Source organism: Blennius ocellaris, assembly GCF_963422515.1.
Source record: "Blennius ocellaris genome assembly, contig: SCAFFOLD_87, whole genome shotgun sequence".
Taxonomy (NCBI): Eukaryota; Metazoa; Chordata; class Actinopteri; order Blenniiformes; family Blenniidae; genus Blennius; species Blennius ocellaris.
Genome location: NW_027662210.1, coordinates 73,368 through 85,867, shown reverse-complemented (window position 1 = coordinate 85,867; position 12,500 = coordinate 73,368). Strand labels below are relative to the sequence as shown.

At 50.6% G+C, this 12,500-nt stretch overlaps 2 protein-coding genes and 1 long non-coding RNA gene across 3 annotated transcripts in view; all 3 read right to left on the bottom strand.

The window, feature by feature from the left end:
• The window catches only part of sec31a (SEC31 homolog A, COPII coat complex component), a 14,286-nt gene extending 6,516 nt beyond the window's left edge, over positions 1 to 7,770 (bottom strand). Inside the window, 16 exon segments of the mRNA XM_080521538.1 lie at positions 1 to 275; positions 356 to 679; positions 1,042 to 1,083; positions 1,543 to 1,617; positions 1,704 to 1,925; positions 2,006 to 2,158; positions 2,659 to 2,820; positions 2,909 to 3,008; positions 3,088 to 3,230; positions 3,733 to 3,873; positions 3,953 to 4,048; positions 5,461 to 5,659; positions 6,587 to 6,710; positions 6,931 to 7,010; positions 7,144 to 7,181; positions 7,605 to 7,770. The exon segment at positions 1 to 275 is cut by the window's left edge and continues 203 nt beyond it. Of these exon segments, the coding sequence (XP_080377664.1) occupies positions 1 to 275; positions 356 to 679; positions 1,042 to 1,083; positions 1,543 to 1,617; positions 1,704 to 1,925; positions 2,006 to 2,158; positions 2,659 to 2,820; positions 2,909 to 3,008; positions 3,088 to 3,230; positions 3,733 to 3,873; positions 3,953 to 4,048; positions 5,461 to 5,659; positions 6,587 to 6,710; positions 6,931 to 7,009 (2,135 nt within the window). The 5' untranslated portion in view covers position 7,010; positions 7,144 to 7,181; positions 7,605 to 7,770.
• A 1,289-nt stretch (positions 7,771 to 9,059) lies between these two features.
• Positions 9,060 to 9,844, bottom strand: LOC308148115. Its single transcript, XR_013937184.1, has 3 exons — positions 9,610 to 9,844; positions 9,342 to 9,374; positions 9,060 to 9,142 (listed from the first exon to the last, which is right to left on the bottom strand). It is a non-coding gene; the product is annotated as an uncharacterized lncRNA (long non-coding RNA).
• An 882-nt stretch (positions 9,845 to 10,726) lies between these two features.
• The window catches only part of lin54 (lin-54 DREAM MuvB core complex component), a 13,511-nt gene continuing 11,737 nt past the window's right edge, over positions 10,727 to 12,500 (bottom strand). The window contains 1 exon segment of the mRNA XM_080521543.1: positions 10,727 to 11,582. Coding sequence (XP_080377669.1) covers positions 11,381 to 11,582 — 202 coding nt within the window. The 3' untranslated portion in view covers positions 10,727 to 11,380.

Sequence of the window (12,500 nt, the reverse complement as noted above, 5' to 3'; positions counted from 1 at the left end):
TCAGCCGGGGGCGGAGCCTCAAACAAAGCCGAGGCGTCGGCCGGGGGCGGAGCCTCAAACAAAGCCGAGGCGTCGGCCGGGGGCGGAGCTTCAAACAAAGCCGAGGCGTCAGCCGGGGGCGGAGCCTCGAACAGAGCCGAGGCGTCAGCCGGGGGCGGAGCCTCAAACAGAGCTGAGGCGTCAGCCGGGGGCGGAGCCTCAGGAGGATTTGGCTCCTCCCCAGTGGGTGGAGCCTCAGGAGGATTTGGCTCCTCCCCAGTGGGCGGGGCCATCTCCTGAAACAGAACAACAGTGTGTCGCAACATTTCGCCCTGAAGTTCACCGAGGACAAGACGGCGTCAATGTGAGGCTTTACCTCCTCTAATGGAACCTCCTCGTCCTCCTCCTCCTCCTCCTCCTCCTCGTCCTCGAGGAGCACCTCCTCCACATGAACGTCGGCCTCACTGGCCACGCCCTGGTCTTCAGGCTCCGCCTCCTCTGCCGCCGTCAGGTCCGGGGTCTCCGCTCCAGGAGTGCAGTTCAGGTCCAGGGTTTCGGCCGCGGGACAGTTTGAGGCGGCGATCAGGTCGAACGCCGCCTCCGGAGTGTCGGCGGGCGGCAGGAAGCTGAGGTCCGGTAATGGCGGCGGGGCGGCGGCGGCCGGCGGGGCGGCGGCGGCGGCTGAAGTCGACACCTCCACCTGCGTTACGAACAGGAAGTTACTTTCTCTCTGCCGGCAACAGAAAGTCAAGAAAACGTGGTGACGTCCTGCAGTGACGGTACATAAAGCTCCGGTTCTCCACTTCCTGTTCGTTTTCAACAGGACAGTGTTTCCATGGAAACGGGTAGGAAAGGGTTAAACGGACGGTTTGAAGAAGTGGAGCTGAAACCCTGGAAAGTCTTGCGCCACTTCCCGATTTCAACATAAAACCACCACGACTGACTCCAGTGGAAACACGGCGACGACACGGACGTTTGAAATACTCCCCCTGAAGCCCCGCCCCCTCCCCATGTAGCCCCGCCCCTCCCACTCTAGCCCCGCCCACCCAGATCACTTCTCACCTTTGGAGCGTCGGCAGGTTTCTCCTCAAGCGCCGCCGAGATCTGAAAACATCAAGACATTTTAAATTCGGACACGTTGAGAGTCAGCGAACGTGAACCTTTCACATTAAAAGCTGCTGGATTTGGTGTAATGACACTCGTGTCCACTGGGCGGCGAGTTGAAACAACAAAACGACGTCATTTCCTTCGTCTCTTTCTGGACGGACAATTCCAGCCGTCCGGGTTACCGATCACATTTAGCTTGTAGCCTCGCCGCCGTCTGAGCTCCGCAGCTCGTCAACGTGTCGGCGGGCGGGGTTACGTGATGCGCCTGAACGCACCACTCCTGCAGTTAAAAGCAGACCGACATGGCGGCTCAGACTTTTATCACTGAAACGAGTTTCTGAAAGGAGAGAATGAAGCTGCAGAGTTCAGGCAGCTGGTCGACTCACTGCACCCCCTAGTGGTGCAACCTGGCGCTACACCGTGCGGCTAACCGATTAGCATGCGCCGTCTTGCTACCTTCAGTGCCAGCTCCTCCTTGTCGTACCCCAGGAGCTCCAGGTATTTGCTGCGGACGTCGCTTTCAAAGTTCGCCTGAAAGAAAACAAGAAGCCGTCACGTCGCGAGACCGACCGCGTCCCCAGATGTCCCTCGTCCCTCCTCCGTCCCGCCGTCCCCACCTTGAGGAAAGACCAGATGGTCTTCTCGAAGGGGTTCCCGGCGGACTGGATCTTCTCCTGGCAGAATTCCACGAAGCCGCCGGAGCTCAGCGTCTGCTGCAGCCGGTCGGAGCGCCGCAGGAACGCCGTCTCCGTCACCACCTGGCTGACGTGGACCAGGCGGGCGGGGGGCCGCTGGGGGTCCGGAGCCACGTTGTCCAGGGACACCAGCTTCCCCCCGAACTGGGGGACGACAACGACCCAGAGTCTGAACCGAGGCTTCGGGTCAAAGCCTGGGGGGGGAAGGGGGGGCGGGAACTCACGGCAAAGGAGGCGCCCACGGGTCTGCGGATCCACTTGGGGGGCTTCTTCAGGGGGGCGACGGCGGCCGGGGGGGCGGCGGTCTGGGGCAGCTGCAGGGGGGGGAGGGTCTGCCCCGTCCCGAACGGGTCCATGTTCCCGAAAGACGTGCTGATCTGAGACGAGGCAAACAGATCGAGGGCGAAAAAGACGGGGTTGGGGTGAAGTGGTTTGCACCGTCGCCTCACTGCGGGACAGTCCCGAGTTAGAATCCAGACCCCCGACCCCCCCGACCCCCGACCCCCCCCCCCCATGTCTTAATGATGTCCAAGTCAACAACAGGTCAACTCTTCCCCAATGGTCCCCAATGGTCCCCAATGGTCCCTGAATGCCTCGCATGCCAACAGTAGAGTCAACTTTCCAGAGGTTCCCTGAACGCCTCCAGACGATGCCACAAATTTACAGAAGGTCCCTAAACGCATCACACCCACACCTCTCCTTCAGGACGCCGGAATGTCCCAACGTCTCCTGAACGTCTCACACGTCTTTAACGTCCCAGAGTTCCCTGAACGCCTCTCGTTCGGACCACGGACAGACGTCGCCGTCAGAGACGACCCGAAAGCCGCCGAAGCGCGAACAGGGGGTTCCCTGAACGCACCTCGCCGCCCCTCCTCACCTGGTCGGCGTGGCGCTGGCTCTGCGCCTGGCTGCCGCCGCCCATGATGGAGAAGACGTCGACGCGCCCGTCGAAGCCGGCGGCCGACAGCACGGCCGGGTTCCGGGGGCACCACTGGATGTCGAAGCACCACTGGCTGCTGGTGGGCAGCTCGTACAGCACCTGCGGTCGGCGGGATGCGTTCGGTGAGCGCGGCGTGGCGGCGGCGGCCACACGCCACACGCCACTCGCCACCACGACGTCTCCCTACCTCCGCCGTGCCGGGGTTCCAGCACAGGATCCGGTTGTCCTTGCCGCAGCTGAGCAGCAGCTCGGGGTCGGCGAGGCTCCAGGCGACGGACAGGACGCCGCTGCACGGAGACATGGCCGCCGTCAGCGCCGCCGATAAACAGCCGGGCCGGCGGGGACTGAGAGGAGGCGGGCGCTCACCGTGTGTGATGCTCCAGGATCTTGAGCGGCGAGGTGGCGAAGCGTAAATCCCACATCTGGATGACCGGCATCCTGTCGTCCTCCGACGCCACCACCAGCTGCGTCGCCACCTCGGGGTTCCAGGCCAGACTGGAGCAGCGCATCTGGGGACGCACAGGTCAGAGGTCACGGCCACGTCACAGTGATGTCACAGTGACATCACGGCCATGTCACAGTGACATCGCAGTGACATCACGGCCACGTCGCAGTGACATCACGGCCACATCACAGTGACATCACAGCAACGTCACAGTGACATCACGGCCACATCACAGTGACATCACGGCGACATCACAGTGACATCACGGCCACGTCACAGTGACATCACGGCCACATCACAGTGACATCACGGCGACATCACAGTGACATCACAGCCACATCACAGTGACATCACGGCCACGTCACAGTGACATCACGGCCACATCACAGTGACATCACGGCCACGTCACAGTGACATCACGGCCACATCACAGTGACATCACGGCCACATCACAGTGACATCACGGCGACATCACAGTGACATCACGGCCACGTCGCAGTGACATCACAGCCACGTCACAGTGATGTCACAGTGACATCACGGCCTCCACGCCGCCCGCCACCCACCCGGTTGCTGTGGTCGCTGACTTTGATGATGAGGTCGTTCTTGCGGAGGTCCCACACCGACGCCCGGCCGCTGGGACTCGCCGACGCCAGGATGTGCTGCACCTGGCGGTTCCAGGACACGCAGCTGATGTCCTCCGCTGGCTGAACACACACACACACACACACACGATTAGCTAGGGGGTAAATCTGACCTTTGACCTCTAAAGGGGACAGGCGCTACCTGAGCTTTGGGCCCCGGCGTCATCGGGGAGCCGAAGTTGTTCATGTCCCAAATGTAGATCTCAGACTCGTTTCCTCCCGAAGCTACAAGGTTCGTCTGGAGGAAGAAACACAACAAGACTGTAAACAAACACAACAACACTGTAAACACACACAACAAGACTGTAAACACACACAAGACTGTAAACACACACAACAAGACTGTAAACACACACAACAAGACTGTAAACACACACAACAACACTGTAAACACACACAACAAGACTGTAAACAAACACAAGACTGTAAACACACACACAACAAGACTGTAAACACACACAACAAGACTGTAAACAAACACAACAAGACTGTAAACACACACAAAACAAGACTGTAAACACACACAACAAGACTGTAAACAAACACAACAAGACTGTAAACACACACAACAAGACTGTAAACAAACACAACAAGACTGTAAACACACACAACAAGACTGTAAACACACACAACAAGACTGTAAACACACACAACAAGACTGTAAACAAACACAACAAGACTGTAAACACACACAAAACAAGACTGTAAACACACACAACAAGACTGTAAACAAACACAACAAGACTGTAAACACACACAACAAGACTGTAAACAAACACAACAAGACTGTAAACACACACAACAAGACTGTAAACAAACACAACAAGACTGTAAACACACACAAAACAAGACTGTAAACAAACACAACAAGACTGTAAACACACACAACAAGACTGTAAACAAACACAACAAGACTGTAAACACACACAACAAGACTGTAAACAAACACAACAAGACTGTAAACACACACAAAACAAGACTGTAAACACACACAACAAGACTGTAAACACACACAACAAGACTGTAAACAAACACAACAAGACTGTAAACACACACACAACAAGACTGTAAACACACACAACAAGACCGTAAACACACACAAAACAAGACTGTAAACAAACACAAAACTATAAACAAACACAAAACAAGACTGTAAACAAACACAAAATACGACCATAAAAAAAAACAATACTGTAAACAAACAAAATAATATTATAAACAAACAAAACAAGACTATAAACAAACACAAAATAAGATTATAAACAAACAAAACAAGACTGTTTTGTGTTTGTGTACAGTCTTGTTTTGTGTTTGTGCATAGTCTTGTTTTGTTTGTTTACAGTATTGTTTTTTGTTTGTTTATAGTCTTATTTTGTGTTTGTTTACAGTCTTATTTTGTTTGTTTATAGTCTTATTTTGTGTTTGTTTACAGTCTTATTTTGTTTGTTTACAGTCTTGTTTTGTGTTTGTTTATAGTCTTGTTTTGTTTGTTTACAGTTTTATTTTGCGTTTGTTTATAGTCTTGTTTTGTTTGTTTATAATCTTATTTTGTTTGTTTACAGAATTGTGTTTGTTTATAGTCACACACACACACACACACACACACACACACACACACACACACACACACACACACACACCCCCCCTCACCTGGAAGGGGTTAATGTCCAGCGCCCTCACGGGTCCAGAGTGTTTGTCTCCCTCGTGAATCACCACGTCACTTCGTCCCTCCAGGATCTTCGCCGGGTCGTAAACAATCACGTTTCCGTTCTCGCCGCCGGCGATCAGGACGCCGGACGGGGTGCCCCCCCCCTCCATACCGCACGGACCCCACACCAGTTTGTGGTACCTGGGGGGGGTGAAAGAGGGTCAACATGGGGGGGGAACATGGTGGGGTAGTATGGGGGGAACATGGGGGTAATGGGGGGTAATGGGGGGGGGGGGGGGGGGGCACCATTGGGGGGTACCATGGGGGGGAACATGGGGGTAATGGGGGGGGGTAGTATGGGGGGGCAGTATTTGGGGTAATGGGGGGGGGTAGTATGGGGGGGCAGTATTGGGGGTAATGGGGGGGTAGTATTGGGGGGGCAGTATTGGGGGTAATGGGGGGGTAGTATTGGGGGGGCAGTATTGGGGTAATGGGGGGGTAGTATTGGGGGGGCAGTAATGGGGGTAATGGGGGGTAGTATGGGGGGGCAGTATTGGGGGTAATGGGGGGGGCAGTATTGGGGGTAATGGGGGGGTAGTATGGGGGGGCAGTATTGGGGGTAATGGGGGGGTAGTATTGGGGGTAATGGGGGGGGTAGTATGGGGGGGCAGTATTGGGGGTAATGGGGGAGTAGTATTGGGGGGGCAGTAATGGGGGGGTAGTATGGGGGGGCAGTATTGGGGGTAATGGGGGGGGTAGTATGGGGGGCAGTATTGGGGGTAATGGGGGGGCAGTATGGGGGGGCAGTATTGGGGGTAATGGGGGGGGGTAGTATGGGGGGGCAGTATTGGGGGTAATGGGGGGGGTAGTATGGGGGGGCAGTATTGGGGGTAATGGGGGGGGTAGTATGGGGGGGCAGTATTGGGGGTAATGGGGGGGGTAGTATGGGGGGCAGTATTGGGGGTAATGGGGGGGGTAGTATGGGGGGGCAGTATTGGGGGTAATGGGGGGGCAGTATTGGGGGTAATGGGGGGGGTAGTATGGGGGGGCAGTATTGGGGGTAATGGGGGGGGGGGGGGCAGTATTGGGGGTAATGCGGGGGGGGGGGGTCGTATGGGGGGGACCAACCTGTGTGGAGACGAGAAGCTGCCACATGACTTCATGTCCAAACTGGAATCTGATAAATCCAAGAGGAAAAACTCCAGAGACGCGTTTGTGCTGAAGGACGAGTCCAACTGCTGAGCTGAAGTACCTGGGGGGGGGGGGGGGGGGAGAGGGGGAGAGAGAGAGACCTATAATGAGCCACTCATCCTACTGTACATCATCATTAGCATTCTGAAATAGCATTTAGCTTCTAGTCCTCCAAGATGTCAGGTTATAGAGTGTGTGTGTGTGTGTGTGTGTGTGTGTGTGTGTGTGTGTGTGTGTGTGTGTGTGTGTGTGTGTGTGTGTGTGTGTGTGTGTGTGTGTACCTGTGGCCAGGTAGGTGGGGTGCTGCTCCGCGGGGCTCCAGCTCTGGATGGCCGTCCGGTTGATCTGCTTGAGCTTCATCCTGAAGACAGAAGATGAAACAAGGTGGAACCTGCAGGAAGGAAACTGAAACACACTTTCACAATAAAACATCAAAGGGATCGAAACAAGTTTCTGTTAATTGAACTTTACAAATGAAGAAAGTCTCACTTTACTTTTAAGGCTCGACTTTTTCTTTATTCCTGCAAACAAACTAGAACGAAGAGAAGAAGAATTCATTAGTTCTCTGATTACTGAGAGTACTCTGATTACACCTTTACTCTGTAATCCCTCCAGCCACTGACACACAGGCGGTGATTCATTATATCACTATAACGTGTTATTGTTTATTATGAATAACGGACTTGACGCGCACACTGTCAATCACACACACACACACACACACACACACACACACACACACACACACACACACACACACACACACACACACACACGCTAACAGCTGATTTGCCCCTCACGGGCATGAAGCTCCTCCGCGGCGACAGCAGCGGGCAGGAGCGTGACTGTCACCTGGCGCGCGTGCACGTGCGCACGCGCGCCAGGTGAGCGGAACGGAGCGTCCCGCAGCAGGACGCGGTGTTTGGTAGCATGCTAGCCGCACGGAGCCGCTCACCTTCCGTCTAATCTGCGGCTCCTCGCGGTGACACTCGGACACTCTCCTCCTCCGCCGCCGCGCACAGGTCGCCTCCGCTCCGCTCGGGGATCAGCGGCTGTCGAACACCGGGGAAGAGGTTCACCGGGTCCCGGCTGCAGACTCAGAACTCCACGTCCCCACTCGCTCCATCAACGTGGCACTAAGCAACGGACTCCTCCTCCCACGAAGAAGAACCGGCACTTCCGGCGGAGGCCGGGCTGGCCGCGGCTAGCCGTGGCTAATCGTGCTAACTGCGCTAAGTGTACTAAGCGTACCCGGGTTAATGGTGCCGACTGTAATAACTGTACTAAACGAACAAGGCGTGCCAGCTCCGCTACCCGGGTTAGCGGTGCTGACTCTGTTAACTCTATGGAGCTAAAAAAAACTGTGGCTACAAGTTAGCCATGGAAGCTACATGAGGACGCACCACCGGACGTCAAAGTCGCCGCCATATTGGACCGGGCAACTTAATGAATACCTGCTCTTTAGATAGATAGATAGATAGATAATTACTTTATTCATCCTCGAAGGGAAATTGTTTTGTTGCAGCAATCTGGTACATACGAATATTATAAAATACAATAGAATAGAAATAAAAGTACGAAATAAAAGTATCTGGGTATAAGACAAAGTAAAACACAGAACGGAACATGGGCACTTAGAAATAAGACGAGATAAAAGCAAGATCAATAAATATTAAGGTGCAGTGGCAGAGCCATTAGAAGTAGGCATTATATAATAATAATAACAATACAGATAACAATGTGTAATAGTGTATAATACTCATGTATAGTACTACTAATAATGGTCGCAATAAAATATTATCAGTAATAATAATACCAATAGTAATAGTATACTTATAATACAATAGTAATAGTGTACTTTCACATGTATATGTACATGCAATATGCCATATGAAATATACGATATATAAGTATCAATGTAAGTTAGTAATTTATCAGAGTATTTTATATTTCTATCATTGTTTTTGGAATGACAACGTGAATTAATTCTATTAATGAATACCTGCTCTTTATCAGAGTATTTTATATTTATATAATTGTTCTTGGAATGATGTAAATGAATTAGACAACTCGTTTTTTAACGAGTATTTTTCTGAGAGAATCAGCTTTAATGTTAAGCACTGAATTGCCTTGTTTAAATGCAGCCCTATAAATACATTTGCCTCAAGTATTTTTTTTAATTCTGAAGGATATTTATGCTTCCACAGCTGTATTTACAGGAGAAACCTTATACAGGTTTATATAGATTCGCTCTGAATTCGACATCATCGCTCATTAACTGTTAACAAGTCAGATTAATTCAATTGACCACATCTTTAATGAAATGTGACGTCAGCTTCATTTAACTTGCTCGGGCATTTATTAAACATTTACCTGTAACTGCTTAAACCAAAAAAACACAAACACCTGCTTTGTTTTAATCTTTTAATTCATCAAATTGAAACATGATTTATTCACTCGGTAGTTTCACGATGAATCTCCTGAAGTTCCACCCTGAAAGAAAAACAGGAATTGTTAGATGAGATTTTTAAAAAAATACTGAAATTCACCTTAAAGCTGCTTGTAGATATTAAAGGCCAGAACCCTCATACAGCAGTTGGAAAATAATCCTCCACAGTCACGTGACTGGTCAGATGGGTAGTGATTGGTTTAATCATTGGGAAGGCCGTTGGTCAATTTAAACACTTCTTACCTGCTCAGGTGTGGCTCTTCTTCTCCACGCGACCTGTTAAACAAGACATTTACTCAGATTACAGTGCAGAATATAAACGAGAGTAAAAAAACAAGCCTGACGAATTGGTTTAATCTCCATTTTTCATGATGTGCAGCGACTGAAGGGATTTAAAAGTGCATCTTATTTCTTATTAACGCCGATTTGCACGAGACCTCGGTGGTGTTTGTGTTCACACGACGGATTAAACAGTGAAAGAAAGTCGGATGTAATCCAAGTAAACGCTCACCTGTTGAACGAAAAGAAAAAAATCCACCACGTGCTGCGATGAAACTCGCGGAACAAAACCTCGTTTATAAAAAAATAAAAAGTGGCTGAAAGTAAAATAAATGAATCTAAATAGGAATCAGAAGCGGCGCTGAGGACTGAACGAGAGAAATGTTTGCTTCGCGAAGATTTCGGGTGGAAACGAGCAGCGGATCACGTTGTTCTGCACCGCGGTGTCCCTCCTGCACGGCGCGCGGCCGCTGAGCACCGGAAGTACACAGGCCCAACTTCCGGTGGTGTCGCCCCCTGCCGCGCGGGAAAACCACAACACGTTAGCGTTAAATGAGATCAAATTATTTTTTTCTCTCCCGAAATTCCATAAAAAAAACAACTCAAAAGGTAACAAATAAATTATATATATATATATATTTTTTTTTAAATATATATATATATATTTTTTTTCCGATAAAAACTATATTTTTTTCCCAATTTATTTTTTTTTTTCTTCCAATAAAATATTTTTCCCCGATGAATTTTTTTTCTCAATTGAAAAATATTTTTTTCCCGGTAAAACTTTTTTTTTATTTTACCGATAAATGTTTTTTAAATCGATTTTTCAGTGCAAAAGAGTCGAGTTTTATTTTAAACTTTAATAAATCACATTCATTCCTTCAAACACAAACTGAAAATGGGGGGAAAACAAGCTTTCAGATTAAAATATCATCAAACCTCACACACATCCTATTTAATGTCTCAGTTCGTCTTCATATCGTCGTGTGTGTTCGTCTCGTAGCTCGTTTCTGCTTGCAGACTTATTTTAAACCTCTTCCTGACACATGCCAGGTGATCTTGAACCTGCTTCAACTAGATTTTCAACAAGTTTGACGAAGTCTTCAAATATGTGGCGCTCAGGCCTCGGTCACTGAAGGCAGCATTTCAAGTTAAAACGCATCGTTTTGGTTCCGGTAAAGTTTCACGTTTACGCGGGAAATTTTTTAATGTTTCGTCCACAGAAACGGCAGAAACACTGAAAATGATGTAGTTTCCATGTTGGTCCACTAGTGGGTGCTGTTGGTTGTAATGAAAGTGAACACACACGGCAGAGTCGCCAAGAAATTCTCCATTGCCTTAAAACGATGTAATCAATGGCCTCATTATTTTTATTTTACACCCGGAGGCGCCGTCGTCGGAGTTAGAAACACAAAGATAAAATATTCTGCTTCTGAGACGCTGCCGACAGGAAAAACATGAAGTCGTACGAAATAACAAAATTAACAAATCTCAAAGCACAAAGACGGGAGAGTCTTCTACGTAAGTGTTCCTCTCAAACACCATCCCACGTTCACCTGATCGGCCGGGAGGGGGGGGGTCGGGGGCGTCGAGATCAGAGCTGGAGGAAGGCTGTTGGTGAGAGTGGGCGTGTCCTTCGGTCAAGGCGGGGGGGCGGGGTTTAACGATGACGCAAACGAGTCGCACGGGTCCCGAGTCTCGTCTTCGGCGTACAGGAAGCAGCCGGCCGATAAAAATAGAGCCGTCCAACTCCTCCGACGGTCACTGAGCGTTCGGTCCGCGTCGTCGCCGCGGCGTCGGCGCTCGACATGATTACAAAATAAATATCAAAAAGGTACACGTTGTGTCTACGGTAAGCACGGAGAGAGAGATTACATAGAAATGACGGGAAACCTCGAAAAAGAGAAAGAAAAGAGAAAACGTGAGTTCGTCTTCAGTGAAGATTCTGCTCAGTCCAACAAGTGCTGTCTGGAGGGGGGGGAGGGGCGGGGAGGGGGAGGAGTCTAGCAGGTCATGGAGGTGCAGTCTGCCTTGGCTTTCCCCGCCGAGCTGATGATCCTCATGAGACAGTGTCCAAACTCCTCCAGGACGAGTCGCTCCGCCTCCGGCGCCGCCTGCTGCGCCTGCTCCGCCCGCTTGGCCTGCTCCAGCAGACACTCGCACGTCGCCTCCAGCACCTCCTTCGTCACGAACGTGTACGGCAGCCTGCGGGAGACACGAGGCGGGGGGGGGGGGGGGTGCATCAGAGGGGGCGGGGCCGCCACACACGCCAAACCAATTAGGCTCAGGAGGTTAGCACTGTTAGCACCCGCTAGCTCCAGAAGGCTATCTGTTAGCACCCGTTAGCTCCAGAAGGCTATCCCTTAGCACCCGTTAGGCTCAGGAGGCTATCTGTTAGCACCCGCTAGCTCCAGAAGGCTATTCGTTAGCACCCGCTAGCTCCAGAAGGCTATCCGTTAGCACCCGTTAGCTCCAGAAGGCTATTCGTTAGCACCCGTTAGCTCCAGAAGGCTATCTGTTAGTACCCGTTAGTTTCAGAAGGCTATCTGTTAGCACCCGTTAGCTCTAGAAGGCTATCTGTTAGCACCCATTAGTTTCAGAAGGCTATCTGTTAGCACCCATTAGTTTCAGAAGGCTATCTGTCAGCACACGCTAGTTTCAGAAGGCTATCTGTTAGCACCCATTAGTTTCAGAAGGCTATCTGTTAGCACCCATTAGTTTCAGAAGGCTATCTGTTAGCACCCATTAGTTTCAGAAGGCTATCTGTTAGCACCCGTTAGTTTCAGAAGGCTATCTGTTAGCACCCATTAGTTTCAGAAGGCTATCTGTTAGCACCCATTAGTTTCAGAAGGCTATCTGTTAGCACCCGTTAGTTTCAGAAGGCTATCTGTTAGCACCCATTAGTTTCAGAAGGCTATCTGTTAGCACCCATTAGTTTCAGAAGGCTATCTGTTAGCACCCGTTAGTTTCAGAAGGCTATCTGTTAGCACCCGTTAGTTTCAGAAGGCTATCTGTTAGCACCCGTTAGTTTCAGAAGGCTATCTGTCAGCACACGCTAGTTTCAGAAGGCTATCTGTTAGCACCCATTAGCTCCAGAAGGCTGTCTGTTAGCACCCATTAGCT